This window comes from Caenorhabditis elegans, chromosome I, assembly GCF_000002985.6.
Source record: "Caenorhabditis elegans chromosome I".
Taxonomy (NCBI): domain Eukaryota; kingdom Metazoa; phylum Nematoda; class Chromadorea; order Rhabditida; family Rhabditidae; genus Caenorhabditis; species Caenorhabditis elegans.
In genome coordinates this window covers 2,525,565-2,542,457 of record NC_003279.8, presented here as the reverse complement: position 1 = coordinate 2,542,457, position 16,893 = coordinate 2,525,565, and the positions used below count along the sequence as shown (strand labels likewise).

General features: G+C 35.7%; 1 protein-coding gene and 1 non-coding gene across 2 annotated transcripts; both read right to left on the bottom strand.

The window, feature by feature from the left end:
• Positions 1 to 343: 343 nt before the first annotated feature.
• dmsr-2 (G-protein coupled receptors family 1 profile domain-containing protein) lies at positions 344 to 9,190 on the bottom strand. Its single transcript, NM_058591.6, has 6 exons — positions 9,108 to 9,190; positions 4,319 to 4,647; positions 3,398 to 3,690; positions 1,713 to 2,049; positions 791 to 878; positions 344 to 726 (listed from the first exon to the last, which is right to left on the bottom strand). The coding sequence occupies exons 1-6, from the start codon at positions 9,165 to 9,167 to the stop codon at positions 610 to 612; spliced, it is 1,224 nt and encodes a 407-aa protein (NP_490992.2). The 5' UTR covers positions 9,168 to 9,190; the 3' UTR covers positions 344 to 609.
• Positions 3,788 to 3,847, bottom strand: mir-8193. Its single transcript, NR_131357.1, has one exon. It is a non-coding gene; the product is annotated as a pre-microRNA mir-8193 (primary transcript).
• Positions 9,191 to 16,893: the final 7,703 nt, after the last annotated feature.

Below are 16,893 nucleotides of genomic sequence, written 5' to 3'. Positions count from 1 at the left end.
AAAAAAAATTGAATTGAATACTCCATTACAATCGCGTTTCACTCAAAGGAATCTGGAGGAATCTCAATGAGTTCGTCCGAGACGGATGCTGTATTCATTGCTTTTATTTTTTCGGATTTTTCGCAATATTGTTAATTTTTCCGTTCTTTTTTTAAATAAATTTTCCGTTTCACGTACTTGCTTTCAAAATGAATAGAATGAGTGAAAAAAAAAATGTATGCAATAAATTGGGAATTTGTGATTTACTTACAACCGTAATTTCAGACCAAATCTGGAAACATCTGAAAATCTTTAGAATTATCTGGAAGGTCTAGCGAAAGTTTAAATGAAAAAGTACAAAAATCAAAAGAATTCTAGTTTATTCAAGAGAAAAAACATTTGAAAATATAATACAATTGAGAGTTCGATTCGAACAAGGTGTACGACACGGGGAGTGTCGTTTGGGGGGTCAATCTACACAAAGGGGTCACACACGTGTGATGATATCATCTATAAAATGCTCAAACGCGCTCTACGGAAAACTTGTTCTCTCCGATAGATTGCTTGTAGAGGCTTTCTAAAAGTGGTACCTATATAGTCGCTCAAAAAAAATTCTCAAAGGAGCGCGTTTCAATTCATCGCTAGTTGCTCGGTATTCTTGTCGTCCGGGCAGTTAGTTGGCACTGGCAGGAACCCATTTTTCTTGGAAGTCTTTGGTTTTGCAATGTTGCTGAATGTGGAGAGAATCTGGAAAAGGGCAATTTTTTATTTTTCCCGCAAAATTTTCAGAGCTCGCGGAGCCCAAACTCACCGATCGATTTGAGGTTTTGTTGATTGGTGCTCCGCTGTGATTTTCCGACGATTGGGGACAGCAGACACCGAATGTTTGGAGGAATTCTCTGGAAAATGGGGGAATTTTTGTAGAACTTAATAATTCAAAAAATAATTGAATCGTTGCCAAAACTCGCCAAAATTTGGGAGGAAAAATTTTTTTTCAATTTTTTTTTGGCGAGAAATTTAAAATTTCAGTAGATTCTACAATTAGAAAAGATTTTGTTCGAAAAAAAAACATTTTAAGCCTAAATTAATTCCTTCAAATAAATTGCATTTTAGATAGCGGGAAATTCAAAATTTTAAGAGTTTTTGGCGGGAAATTCAAAGTTTTTAAAGAATAATTGCTTTGTCAAAAATCGCCGATAACTTGGAGGAGATCTTAAATTTTTTAATTTGTTAAATTAAAATTTTTTCTGAATTTTTTTTTCGGCGGGAAAATCAAAATTTCAATAGATTTTGCAGTTAGAAAACATTTGACTTCAAAAAAAATATTAAGAGCCAAAATTATTTGCTCCAAATAAATTGCTTTTTAGAAAGCGGGAAATTCAAAATTTTCAGCGTTTTTGGAGTGAAATTCGAAACTTTCAACAAAAAAAAGTAGATTTTACAATTAGAAAAAAATTGGCTTCAAAAAAAATATTATGAGACAAAATTAACTGCTTCAATTTTTTAGAAAGCGGGAAATTTGAATGTAATTGTAACGTTCATTACAGTTTGGAAGGAAATTAGAATGTAAACTAATTTTAAATTTTATTTTAGAAAACTTGTGGCGCGGAATTTAAATTTTTTAAAATTGTATTAAAAACAGGTGTGATTTTGGATTTTTTGCAGTTCCTTTGTTTGTAAAAATAATTCAAATAATTCTTCTAATTAATATTTCTATTAAAAACTGAACAAACCTTCTAAAAACATGTGACATCAGAGCGCAGAGCACAAAATTGACGGCACTATTAATTAGGGAGAGCAAGTCGAAAACATTGTTCATTTGAAGTGTGAGGAATGTGAGCCGAGGGTTGGCTCCGGCGGCAAATGTGAGCACACCTTGTGGGAGCTCTGTGATAAGGAAGATTGCAACAATTCCAGTTAACATTGCAGTTGTCCTCTCGGCTTGCGAGTTTCCATTACCCATTCCACCGCAGAGTCGGGACCTTCGTTCTCTTGCTTCGATGAGCATTCGGACGAGTAGTGTCATGAAGATTGTGAGCAGAAGGCAGGGAATCAGTTTTAGGATTAGTGCTGGAAAGGGCGAAATTTTTTTTAATTGTTTTTTTTTTAACTTAAAAAAATTAAACATTTTTTAAAAAAATTTCAAAATTAAAAAAAAAAATTTTTTTTGAAAGTGTTGCTTCCCATAAAGAAATTAAATTAAATTTTTCGGTATATTCTTGCAATTAAAATTTTATAATTTTTTAAATTGAAATTTATTGGTTCAAAAACTAGAATGTTTGTTTGTTTGTTTGTTTATTCGAAATTTGATAAATAGTAACAAAATGTAATACATAGAAGATCAACGGGGAAAATCGAATAACAATGTTCTGCTCTAAAAGTTCCATTATTTTGCAACATATTTATACTTCTACTACAAACTACTTCTACTACTATTTATACTTCTACTACTTCTACTACGTGCTACTACAAACCACAAACTACAAACTACAAACTAAAACTTTCAAAAAATTATTTTTGATACTTTATAATTGTATAAACAATTTGGTATTTAGAACAAAATTGGAAATTTTTTTTAGCGTGAAACAGCTTTGGTCCAGAAATTGTATTTTTGCCAACTTCGAACTACAAGCCTTCAAACTAAGTTCAAACTACAAACTGCAAACTACAAACTACAAACTACAAACTACAAACTACAAACTACAAACTATAAACAGCACACTAACAAAAAGCATTTACGAAGAATGAACAATTGGGTTCTTGAGGAAAACTGAGCAAAAATGGAAGCCAGATTTTTTTTGGGACAATTTTTTTTGCAAATTTTTTTTATTTTCTGATTTTGGTTTACTACAAACTACAAACTACATGTTTCAAACTACAAAAAATTATGGTCAATTTTTTTTTGAAAAAAAATTGAAATGGAAAAAACAATTGATGCAGATTTTTTTATAAGCTACACACTACAAAGTACACACTTCAAATTACACACTTCAAACTACAAACTACAAACTAAAAAGAATAAACTACACACTACACTCTACAAACTACAAACTGCAAACTACAAACTACAAACTACAAAATACGAAATTTTAAATTTTGGCTACAAAAAAAACTAAAACTCAGGTTTTAATTTCCTATAAAAGTTTTTAAAAAAATTTAAAATTAACTTTTTTCTGACTTATTCAAATTCCACGTCCCCTCTGAACAGGAGCTCAACCCTTTAAAATTTTTACTCATTGAAATGAGCAAAATTTGGGGCGAAGACAAGATAATAAATGCTCTGCATGTTAATATGTTTTTCGCCATCGCGAATTGTTGTGAAATTTAGATGATGTTTTTCGAGTCATTTTGAAAATTTTCCATTTCGATTGAAAAACAATGGCAGGCAGGCATGAGTGCCTACTAATTGTAAACTTACCAGCCATCCAATAATTGATACGTTCCCAGTCACAATTCCACCAAAGCGGCTGACTTAACCCGTAGAACTGAATCATATCATTTGGCTGCCAATCAGTTGAATATTTTCCCTCCAGACATAAATCTGGCACCGCGCCAACTTCTCCTTCGATTATTCGATAGCGGATGAAAATCGGGAGACATCCGATGCAAGCTATCGCGAATGCTAGCACAATTGCCACAAATGCAGCGCCAAATCCATTGCACTGAGGGATTCGGGTCTCGGAACGACTTCCGCGGTACAGTACCAGGAATCTGAAATATTTAAAGTTTTCGCCTAATTTTGCTGGTCTAAGGAAACGCGAATCCGCGAGCAATCCGCCGCTTAAACCGCAGCCGACAGTTAACGAGTTTCGCAAAACCGGAAAGTGTCGGCTGCTCTGGTTGCAGCCGACACTTGACTAGTCCCGCGAAACCGGGAGATGTCTGATGCTTTGGATGCAACCGACACTATCCAGGTTTTGTGGAGTAGGGAAATGTCGGCTGCTCAATTCGCAGCTGGTAGTAAACAAGATTAGTTTGCAGCCGACAGATAAGGAGTTTAAGGAAATTTTAACGAGTTCTGTTTTGATTTACGAGTTTTAAATCGGAGGGCGCCAGTTGCTTAGATTGCAACCGACAATTTCCTTGTTTCGCGAGACCTGTAGAGTGTCGGTCGCTAGATTCAGCACACCTTTTTTTTTTAATTTTTTGCGCAATACTTGGTGCATCGGAGGTTTTCAGTGAACTTATTGATTTTTTTTTCCAAAAAATGCCAAAGTAAAAAGATTTTGAGAAGCTCCCCTGAAAACCGCTCGAACCTCCATTTTGACACTTCGGGCACAATATCACAAGCGGAAATTAAATTTTTCCGCCGAAAAAAGTAATTTCCTGCCCTGCTTACCTCAGAATAGCCATATTAACGGTGAGCCATAGACTGCACGAATGCACGAAAACCGAGAAAATAGCGTAGAACTTTGTATAAATCGCCCATGGAAACGAGAAATACCATGGATGGCACAATTCCACGTGTTTATATGTCAAATATGTGGCCATTAGTGAGGCATCACAGACGGCAATCACTACTAGAAACAAGTTGAATGGCGATTTTCGCATCGCCGGTCGCAGGAGCACGACGACGATTGAAATGTTTGCAAATACTCCGATGACACATAGAAACACGTATATGTAGTTGTGGAACATTGTGAATGAGGCGGTGAATGGCAGGAGAAGCTGGAAAAATATTAGATTTTATTTTAATTTTTTTGTAAAATCCTTTTTTTAATTTTTTTTTTGAAATTTAGATTTTCAAGTTTTTGACTGCCTGTTAGTTTTTGAAATATATATTTATATAAAGTTTCAAGTGTAATGTTTTTAAAAATTAAATTTAAGTTCAAGAAACCTATTAATTTTTTTTTGGAATTTTTTTAACAAAAAAAATCCAGAATTTCCCTAATTTTCACAATAAAAAATTAAATTTCCATGAAAACATAATTTCTAAAAATATTTGCAAAAAAAAATTAGTTAAACAATTTTTTTAGTAAAAAACCTTCAGACCAATTTAAAAATTACAACAAACTTTTTTTTTAATTTTTATTTATGCATTTTTAAAGATCCCTAGCCGCTTTTTTTCTCAAAAACTTAAATTTTCTATATCTTTAATATTTTTTCACAGTTTTCAAAAATATCAATACAATATTTTTTTTTGATTATTTCAAAATTTCATAGAAAAAAAGCACCCCTCAAATTACCAACTTTCCTCTCGAAAACGTGATTCAGTATAACTTTTTTTCGAGCCTCATATTCTTCATATTCCCATAATTAGTGCACACCGCAAAAAATCTCAAATTCATTTTTCAGCAATTAGTACGATATTCTCAAATTTCCAACAACTCCTATCCCCTAAAAAAATTGCATTACGTCATCAAGAAAGTCCTAGAATCTAAAGAATTATTTACCAAAAATAGGGATAAAAGATTTCTTTGGAAAAAAGATTTTGTTTTTCCCAGACAGATTATATTATTAACAATGCAATATTTCACGGCTCACAAAAATCAATAAATCTACACAATTTAGGCGCTCCCGTAAATCCACAAAATTTCTTAAATGTACACAATTTTACAGCTCCCGTAAATCTACACAGACTCGTAAATATACAACATTTTACAGCTTCCGTAAATTCACCCAATCTCGTAAATTGGCACTATTTCATAATTTTACGTAATCTACACAACTTTGGTAATTCGGTTAATCTAGACAAACACGTGAATCTACACAATTTTGCAAATCGACACTACTTCATAATTTGGCAAAATTACGGAGCTTCCGTAAATCTACACAGACACGTAAATCTACGAAATTTTAGCTCCCCCGTAAATCCACAAAATCTTGTAAATCTACACCACTTTTTGGAAATTTACACAAACGAAGGCTTCCCATAAATCGACAAAAATCGTGAACTAGCTTCTGTTTTATTTAAAATTTCTCTTCCATTTTTCAAACACTAAGTTCAGGAATCAGTAATCGTGTTGTTAGTTTTCTGGGTTTTAGGACACGAAAACAAGAAAATCCATCATGTTTCTTGTGTATTGGTTGCGGAAAGTGTTCGTCCTACACACGCCGCCGCGAAAATAGAATTCCTGAAATGTTTTTGTTTCGAGAAGGAGTTTTCTCTCGAGATTTGGTATCGTCTACTTTTTTTGTGGGGTGTTTTCTGAATTGCAAGGGTTCATGGAAGGTTCTCGAAATTGTAGGTTTTTGGTGAACACTATATTTGTGTCGATTTACAAGGTGGTGTAGATTTCCCGGAAGACATAATCTGTGTAGATTTACGATATGGGTGAATCCTAATTGTGTAGATTTAGTGAAAAGGTTAGGTTGTGTCGATTTACAAAATGGTGTGAATTTGCTGGGAACCCTGATCTGTGTCGATTTACGGAATGGTGTAGATTTACGGGAGAACACAGAGGTTCACAACAGGATGTTGTGGATTTACGGATGACAATTGAGTCGTGTCGTTTTACTATTTTGTGCAGATTTCCAAGATTTACGTGAGAACCTGATCTGTGTCGATATACGAAGTGATGTAGACTTACGAGATGGTGTGGATTTACGGGACAAGAAAAGTCGTGTCGATTTACACGGCAGTGTAGATTTACGGAAAAACCTACTCTGTGTCAATTTACGAGAATTTGTCGATTTACTGGGAAACCCTACTTTCTGTTAACTAATGACAAAGTTGTAGGTTCATGGGAAAACCTTGAACTTCCCTAAAATAAATTATTTCTGGAAAACTGCAAAAAAAATGTGTCAACTATTTGCACCTCCCTTGATGTTTTTCTTTTAGTTAAAAGAAAAACCTCTAATCCCCACGAAAAAAGAGAACATCTTCTTAGTTTTTTTTTCATTAAACGTCACTCTTCTATTTTTTGCAATATTTAAATGGCTGTTTCGGGTCCGCATGACCTTTTTTCGATGGCCTAGGTTTTCCAGCGTGGCCTAGAAAACTCAAATCTGTAATTTACACTATGGGAGAATTCTAGCAACACCAAAGAAACCTCCTGTCCTATGATTTGCATGATGGCCTAGAATTATCATTATTTTTTTAAATTTCTTGGCCATCAAATCACACCTGGCGGCCTAGAGCTTTTTTCTTCGGTTTCCTCTGTCCAATTGCTATATAATTTAACAGATATTCCAAAATAGCAAGGTTTTCTCATTCCAAAGTTCAATTCCTAGACCGTCAAAGTCACCCTGATGGCCTAGAATTCCATTTCTAGGCCACCAAAAATGTCCCCTCAATGTCCCAAAAGGTCGATGATGCAGAAGAGTTGATGCTCTTTTTCTCGCCCTATCCCTTCCCGCGCAAAAACTCAATTTCATTGCCGTGTGTTCTTTTTTTTGCCCATCCCTTTTACTCTTTCTCCCGTAGCATGATTCGATTTTGGTGTTACGCTGAAAAGGGGAATGTGTTGTAGAATAGGAAAAAAAACCCGATAAGGATTCAATGAAAAGGGTGAAGCTCGAAGCGGTCAAGGTTCTCTAGATCACTAGAAACTTCAGGAGCTCACGTTCTCGGAAAAATTGGAAATTTTGATTTAGAAGGTAGATTTTGTAGTTGCCAAGCCATCCACGAACACCAGAAAGATTTTGGTGGCCTAGAAAACCAAAAATTGGGGTATTTCTATGATAAGGTAAATGTTAGTTGAAAAAATCAAATTTTTTTTTGCTGGGTGACCCTTTTTTTGCTGAGGTTGCTGTGTGCCCCCACTGCTCTGTGGAAGAGGAATTGAAACCTAGGCCACGGATTTGAATTTCTGTTGTTTATCAAATTCACGTTTTTAATTGGCAAAGTAACTGGATGACAAGAAATCAGGAAAAATTTATTGAAAAAGAGAAACTTACAGTACTTGGAATTTTCAGGTGGCCTAGAAATTTCATAATTGGGTTTTTTTGTTAAAAACCTTTAAAAGCTAGTTAAACTTTTTCAAATTATACCTAGTACATTCAAGGCCACCGCAAAACTTTGGTGAATAACTTCTAGGGGGTCGGGCAGGTGTAAATTTGAAAACTAGACCATTTTGAAGTTCCTAGGCCACCTGGAAATTTCTGGGTACATGTTTGTTAAGCCTTCAGTCCTCAAACTGTACAAAATTTTTAAAAAAAAACTAGGTCACCTTGAAAATTCTAGGCCACGCAAGCAATTTCTGGGTTCTCCTCTCCCAGAACTGTGATCTTTCTTTGAGTTGTCTGAATTAGTGACATAGATCAACTTGAGATTTGTAAGCTTTTAAGAAGGGAGCAGAAATTTTAAGACTAAAAACTAGGCCACCTTGAGTTTTCTAGGCCACGCTAGTCCCCCCAAGCCGACGTGTTATGCTCATTTTTTGTACAGTAGCAGCTCCCACACATTTCCATAATAAGGGAAATGTACAAATATGAATCAGTCCGATAATTAATGTATATTTTGTGTTCACATTCACATATATATGTATGTTTTTCCTTTTTTTTTTGAACAAGAGACTGAGAAAAGAATAGAAATGAGCCACCGGTCGGTCGAGTTGGGAGAGCAAAACGTGATAATTAGGTGTTTGCGGCTCGGAGAGCTAGAGCTGGAATTTGACTTTCATATGTTACAGGAAATGGGAGATGACGAACATGATTACTAGAAGCAATAATAATAATATGCAAATTTTAATTCAAAAACAACTTTTTTCAACACGTGGCCTAGAGATTCTTCTTCCATTGTCTTTTTTTAATGAAGCAACTACTACTACTTTGGTGAAATATTTAGGCAATAGGACAAAAAAAACGAAATTTAGGTGGTTTTGGAATTTCTAGGCCTTCAGGGACCGCGTCAGATTTTACGTGGTCTAGAAAATTGCAAAAAAAAACCAAATCTGATAATGGGAACCATAGTCATGGGGTTTTGAAATTTCTAGGCCACCAAAGTACCTCGGTGGCTGCGCCAGATTTTACGTGGCCTAGAAAATTGCAAAAAATCGGAAGGTGGAATCCGGTGTTACAGGGTTTTGAAATTTCTAGGCCACCAGATTTCTTTTTCAATTCAATGTTTTGTTAAAATCTGAAAAATTCAAAATCGCTGTGAGACCCGAAAAATTTATAAAAACTACAGTATCCACCCCTGCCCTCTATAAAAACATCTGTTTATCAATAGAGCACGGTAGCTTTACCTGCCGAAAGTAGTCCCTGGCCTCCTGCAGCTCCGTCGTGTTGAGACCCATGCAACTCATGTTGAATAATTATTTGAGAGGGTCTGAAATTTATGAGCATTTTAGAATTGAGCATCACATTTTGGAGCAAAGGTGAACTTTTCGTTCTCGGGGAAATGTCACAGGAAACTTGATTTAGAGGGGGACCGCCCAAAAAGCAAAAAAAAAATGAAGAAAAAAATTTGCTTTCCGGCAGACCAAAAACTTGAATTAAATTACGAGACGAGGAGAAGCGGGCCCCGTCGTGAAAAAAAAGCAAAATTCTCGAGAAGAACGGCACAAGAAAAAAGGAAAGAGAGTGACTTCTTGAGTTATGTAAATTCACAACTTTTGTCCGGCTATTTTTTCCATCCGTTCCAATTTTTTCATTTTAAATAAATTCTTGAGAGCACAGGAAGAAGAGAAATACGATACTATTCAGCAGTGGTGGGTCGAAAAAAAACATATCTAGAATTATATAGGCTTTGGAAAATCAAAAATTGATTCTGAGGGGGAGTGGGGTAGCCCCACGGCCGCTAGGAGGACTATGGTGGCCTAGAAAATTTAAAATTGAAGCTTGGGCTAGCGGGGTCCCACAAGGCCGCCAATAGGGATGTGGTGGCCTAGAAATTTAAAATTGAATCTGAGGGGGAGTGGGGTACCCACACGGCCACCAGGAGGAGAATGGTGGCCTAGAAAATTGAAAACAGTAGCTGGGGGTGAGCGGGGTCTCCCACGGTCGCCAAGAGGAATTTGGTGGCCTAGAAAAGTGAAAACAGAAACTGGGGGTTGCGGGTAATCCCACAGCCACCAAGAGGGCTATGGTGGCCTAGAAAATTAAAACAGAAACTGGGTGGTTGCGGGTACCCCCACGGCCACCAAGAGTGATGTGGTGGCCTAGAAAATTTAAAATTGAAACTGGGGGTTGCTGGTACTCCCATGGATCCCCACAGCCACCAGAAGGACTATGGTGGCCTAGAAAATCAAAAATAAAATCAGAGAGGTAAGGGGATACCCTCACGGCCACCTGGATAACTATGGTGGCCTAGGAAATTAAAAATTGAAACTGGGGGTTGCTGGTACCCCCACGGTCACCAGTAGGAATATGGTGCCCTAGAAAATCAAAAATAAAATCTGAAAGGTAAGAGGATACTCCTACGGCCACCAGTAAGGATGTGATGGCCTAGAAAACTGAAAACAGAAACTGGGGTTTGCGGGTAACCCCGCGGTCGCCAAGAGGAATTTGGTGGCCTAGAAAATAAAAAATAAAATCTGAAAGGTAAGAGGATACTCCTGCGGCCACCAGTAAGGATGTGATGGCCTAGAAAAACCAAAAAGTTGTGTTGTGGGGTTAGATACTCCCACAGTCACGAGGAGGAGAATGGTGGCCTAGAAAACATTACTTTACTTTTATATTGCTTTGAAAAATCATCAGTTTTTTTAACCTGAAAGTTAGCAGGTGGGGTAGGAAGTGTCCCTTACGGCCACCAAAAGGTTAATGGTGGCCTAGAAACTTCAATGCAGTCTAATTTTTGGGAACTTCATTGTATCATTGCAGGGTGGAAGAGTTTTCCGAAATTCTAGGCCACCGAACAATTTTTAATTTTGGGACATCATGAGGATCCCCTGAAAAATTTATTCTCGTGGCCTAGAAGTTTCAAAAACTCTTCCACTTTGAATAATTGATTAAAAAAATTATAAACATTTCGTTGCAAGACCCGTGTGCAAATTTCAAAAAATTTGCACACATTATCAGCTCAAAAGTCTGTGAGCTGCTCCGCTGCTCTCCTCCATTTCCACCAAGTGGGCGGAGCCGAGCTGACACCCAAAAAAAGTGGGCTCAGGCCACGCCCACTTGGGGAGGAAGTGGGCTCACGGTTTTGAAGGAAAAGTGGACATGGTGTCAATTGCAGATGATACAAATAATTTGTGGAATATGGCTGGATAAAAAAAAGATTTAAATTGAGGAGAAGAAGAAGGGGAAGAAGCCGCCACACACCGGTGACGTGTGGCTTGAAAGGAAGTGTTGAGTGAAATCTAATAGTATTCTCTGAGCACAAAGCTAACGGATTAAGCTTTTGCATTTTGGAGACCTACAGTGAAGATTATTGTTGCAAAACATATTATTTTCAAGTTTTTCTGATCTAATTATTTGGCATTTTATGTAGAGTAATTTCTGAAGGTTATTACAGTGAAATTTCAAATTTACATGATCTAAAATAAAGAAGTTACAGTAGTTTGAAATTCCTAGGCCACGGTGCAACCTTTGGCGGCCGCGGGGTGTCCAATCCCCCATCTACCTCAATTTTGTTTGAAAATTAGGGGTTGTTAGAGGTGTGTGTGCGGAAGGAAACGGTCTATGCTTAAAATAAAAATAATAAACATTTGAAACGTGGCCGAGAAATCTGAAAAACTCTTCCATTTCTTTAAATCAATAATTATTGATTTTCTAGAAAATTGTTTTGTTTTGCTTTAAAAAAAATTATTTTGTCGTGTGTATTTGTATACTTTTATAATGTGCCAACAAACGATACAAAATTTACAATAATTTTGAAAAAAATCCTAGGCCACGGAGGCACTCCTGATGGCCGTTGGGAAGCCTAGTACCCCATAAATTCAATTTTATTCAAAATAAATGAATTATTAGAGCTAAATACTTTTGCTAGCTGAGATAGCAGAACTAAATACAAATTTGAACATAAACCTTATGCATGACCGTGAAAATTGAAAAACTCTTCCATTTCAAAAAAAAAATTTAAGCAATTTGAAAATGATAGGCCACGGCATCACTTTTGGCGGCCGTAAAGATCTCAGTTCTTGCTCCTCGAAAAATCTCATTCCTCTAGTTGAATAAGTGGTTTCAAAAATGTTTTAAAAATAAAATTTCCGAAAATTGTTTCGGCGGAAAAAGAAATTGAAAAATGGTCGTTGTAAATCCCTTAGGAGACGAACTTTTCGCAACATTCGACCCCTTTCTTATGATTTTTTTTTTTTGCGAAAAGTTTCCTTTTTACTGAAAAACGCGAAAAACAATTTTTCAATTGTGTTACAATTTACAGGGTTGATGTAGATTTACAAAATGGTGTAGATTTACAAGATTGTGTGGATTTACGGGATGATGCAGATTTACGAAAGGTCCAAACACAATCAGAATTCACGCGGAAAATTTTTGTGTAATTTTGAAAGTGGGATTGCAAGAAATTAAGTTTGTGTCGATTTACGCGGTGCTGTGGAATTAAGGAAACGCTAATTTTGTAAACTAACAAGTTGGTGTAGATTTACGGGAAAAACTAATTGTGTCGATTTACCAGGTAATGTAGATTTACGGGTACAATTTTTTGTTAATCAACAAGTTGGTGTAGATTTACGGGAAAATCTAATTAAATTTGTTTACAAAAGTTTTTGTAATAATTAAGTTGTGTCGATTTACGATATAATGTAGATTTACTAGAACAATTTTTTTGTTAATTCAGACAGCGGCATGCATTTACAGGAAATTAAATTTTGTCGAGTTACGAAGAGTTGAAAACTAACGCAAAAAAATCTAGTTTTTAAACCAAAAGCCCTATGTAGATTTACGCGCTTTGGTGTCGATTTACGAGGTAGGAATGAATTATTCAAATTTTTATACAAAAAGCCTTCAAATTTACACAAAAATTTGAAATTCACGCCGCTAACAACAACATATGGGTCAAATTGTGGAAAGAAATAGTGAGGAATGCTAATGCTCAGAAACCTTCAAAGATTTTCGAAAAAAAGCGTACGGGGACAGGCTTAATGTGTCTAATGAGTTGTACGAGGGGGATAGAAGGAAAGAAAAAGTTATTCGAGAATATTCGAATAGCACATGGGAATATCATATTTGATGAAAAAAATAGAGAAAGTATACTAATGAGCTTTACTTGGATTTCTACTCACACAAAAAAATTTGAGTCGAGATTTTTGAGCTGGGAAAGTGCAAAATTTGGATTTCATTTTTTTTCAATTTCAAGACACTGAAAAACATATTTTTTTGGTCCTACCGCGAAAACTCGTGGGGTACTGTAGTTTTGAAATTGTAGCTTTGATTAGGCTTTTAATAGATTTATTCACCAATTTTACACATTTTTATTTAAAAATTTTCAAAAAAAGCTTTAGTTTTTTTTTGGAATTTTCGGGTCCCATCATAGAAACTGGTGGGGGTACTGTAGTTTTAAAATTTTCAAGATTTTTCAGTATTATTTTTATTAGAAGAATTTACATATATTTGACGGTAAAAAAACCTAGAAATTAAAAGAATAATTGAGTAAGTTATTAGATATCGGAAAAAAATTAACTTGAATTTTTTGGTCCCGCCGCGAAAGCTCTTGGGGTACTGTAGTTTTTCTTATTTTAACAACATTCTCACACACTTGTAAATTGGAAAAAAAATCAGGATTTTGAGAAAATATTTTTCGATTTGAATTTTTGGTCTCGCCACGAAAACTATCAGGGTACTGTAGTTTCGGAATTAAAAAAAAAGTTTTTTATAATTCTTATTTAAAAAAAAAGGTTAAATATTTTCACAAATTTTAAGTTAAAAAACATCAAAAATTGGCAAAAATTGGAAAAGTTATGAATTTTCTACAATTATTGAAAATTGTTTTTAATTTAATTTTTGGGTCTCGGGAAAATTTTTAGTGTACTGGAGTTATGGAAATTTTGAAGTTGACTGTAATTTTTGCAATTTTTTGAGCTTTTTGAAAAAAAATCAGATAAAAATTTTGAAAATCGGAGGAGATATACACTTTTGGAGAATGTGAAAATTGAAAAAAAAAATTTCGGTCAAAAAAATTTTAGCCGTCATAATTTTTGGTCAATTTTTTCCCAGACAGCCGAAAAATATTGAGACGGGTGGCGGGTGGAAAAATGACAAACACGAGCAATCATGATGATTTGTAAGGGAACTTCGTCATGAAAATAGGTATGAATAGGGGATGAGCATATTCAGTTTTTTTTTTTGGCCGCGAAAAATGAGCACGAAGAATTTTTTTGTTTATTTTAGATTTTTGAGCTCTAATAAAATATTATAAATTAAGTGTAGGTTCTATTAAAAAACTAGAAAAATTAGAAAACTTGTCAACTAACAAAAATCTTTTTAAAAATTTCGAATTTTTTTTGGTAAGATTTTTAGTTAAGTTTCAACGCAGAAAATATTTTCATCTGTCAAATAAAATAAATTTTATTGAAAAAAAAACTTAGAAACTACAGTACCCCATGAGTTTTCGTTGTGGGACCCAAAAATCTGAATATAAACAAAGCGTATGAGCAAAAAAATATATTTCGAAAATTTCGTGATGTTTTTTTTCAATGTTCAAGATCCTTGGTTTATTTTACCTAACTGTATCTACAGTAACCCAGAAATTTTCGTGGCATGACCCAAAAAGATCTACAGGAGCTTACGTAAAACTTACCAAAGTACATACTCGCTAAAAACTCAAAATTTTTCGAAAAAAAAGAAGAAAATATCAAAAATTCTCATGAGAACCAAACGCGGAAAAACAAGCAGTAATGGGAAAAATGAAAGGAAAATAATTTTAAAAATATGCGGTAATGAAAAGTTGATTTCAACGCGAAAACGTATCAAAACAGATGGTGGAAGAGGAAAAACTCGAAAAACTCTTCCACGGGAGAAAACTCGGCCACTGGGGGACGAGGTACGGGACTCGTGTATATTGTAATAGTCTAGATTTATTTTTTTCAGTTTCTAGGTCCCACCGCGAAAACAGTAGACCTTCGGCCACGAAAATCGGGGCGGTGGCCTAGACATTTCAAGGGCCGACAGTTAATTTCTAGCTCTCAGTTTCGTTTGAAAATTTGGATTTTGTGGTTTTCTGTTTTTAGCAAAACTAAAAGACGCTTTTCGAAAGAAAAAAAAAGTTCACGTCACCTCATTAAAACGAAACTCAGAAAAAAAATAGAAGAGGGGGATTTTGGTGCCCAAGGGCAGAAGCATAAGCTGATTTGAACTTTCTCGCAATGTTTTCAGTATGGACAAAGTTCATCGAACAGTGAAGGAGGCAGATAAAGAAGAAGAAGAAGTCCTAATTATTTCAGAAATTTTTTTGAAATTTTCTGAGGGGACATAGTTTGTCACCAAAAAAAGAGAGGTTTAGGGGGAATATTGATTTTCCGGCAAAAAGTTGATTTTCCGACGGACTAGGGATGCTCCAAAAATTCAATTTTTCACAAAATATCGATCTTCTGAAAAAAATATTTTCCCGGCAAGTTATCGATTTATATTTTAATTTTAATTCTCCGACAAAGCTGCCCCATTGCAGTTTGATCTACAAAAAATGCGGGAATTTTTCTCGCATGAAAATGTGACCTCATCAGCACACTCTTAACCACGCGAAATCAGTTGAAAACTCTGCGCCTCTTTTCCCGCATTTCTCGAAGATCAAACCAAAATGGGACACTTTGACACCAGGTGTTTTACGACATAATCGGAATGCTCGGAATGCTCGGAATGCAAAATACACGCGGTGTCAAAATGTCCCATCTCGGTGTGATCTACCATAAAAGCGGGAATTTTGACGCAGACTTCCCAATAGATTTTGTATATTTATAAGAACGTGCTGACGTCACATTTTTCTCTCCAAGAAATTCCCGCATTTTTTGTAGATCACACCAAAATGGGACAGTTTGACACCACTTGAAAATACCGATTTTCTGAAAAAATTTCGATTTTCGGAAATAATTTTGATTTTCCGGCAAAATATCCATTTTTTGATAAATTATCGATTTTCCGACAAATATCGATTTTATCACGGATTCGGAATGTTCCAAAAAATATCGATCTTCCGTAAAAATATATCTTTTCTGACAAAAATCGATTCTAAGACAAATTATCGATTTTCCGGCAAAAAACCAAAAAAGCATTATTAAAAGCCATAAATGTATGTGGCTTAGAAAAAATCGGTGGCCGAATTTTCCGGTTTTGGCGGCCACGTGCTCATTTGTCTGGGTCTTCCTCATCCGCCAACAAAGCTGCAGTCATGGCCGCAAGAAATTTCTCAGGCCACCTGTGACGTCACTCCTCTTTCACTGAAACTGCCAAGGAGGCTGTAAATTCTAGGTCACCTGTGACGTCACCAGGCTAACCCAGAACCTCAAAAATCTTGAATTTTTCACATTTTGAGTCAGACTAGATTTCTACACTTTTCAACACCTTTCAACATCAAAACTACCTACTATTTTTTAACAGACACACAGGGAGAGGCTAAAGAAAAGGCTAGTGTGATCAACATAATGGAAAGCAAAAAAAATAGAAGTGGGGATCCAAAATACGGTAGTGAATAATTCAGTATCAGTGTCCGGGTAGAAAGGAAGTAGGGAGTGGGGGAGATGAAAAGAATGAAAAGTGGATTGAAGTCGTGAGAAGTTTTTCACGTATTACTTACCCAGATGATGATTGTGGTGGTGGTAGGGAATATGACTGATGGATTGTTTGGGAAAAATAAGGAAAAGGGTATGGGGAGCCAAATACCTCCGTGGAAGAGGAGTGACGTCATAGGTGGCCTAGAAACCTCTGCGTCACAAGACGGCCGCGGTCAAAGTGGTGGAAGAAATCTGACGTCACAGATGGCCTAGAAATTACAAGAATTTTGATAATTTTTATGGAAGAGGTGTGACGTCACTGATGGCCTAGAAACTAGACTCTTTGTGATAACATTGTTGGAAGAGGAGTGACGTCAGAGATGGCCTAGAAACCACAGCAGCACAGAACGGTCACGGTCATTGTCATGGA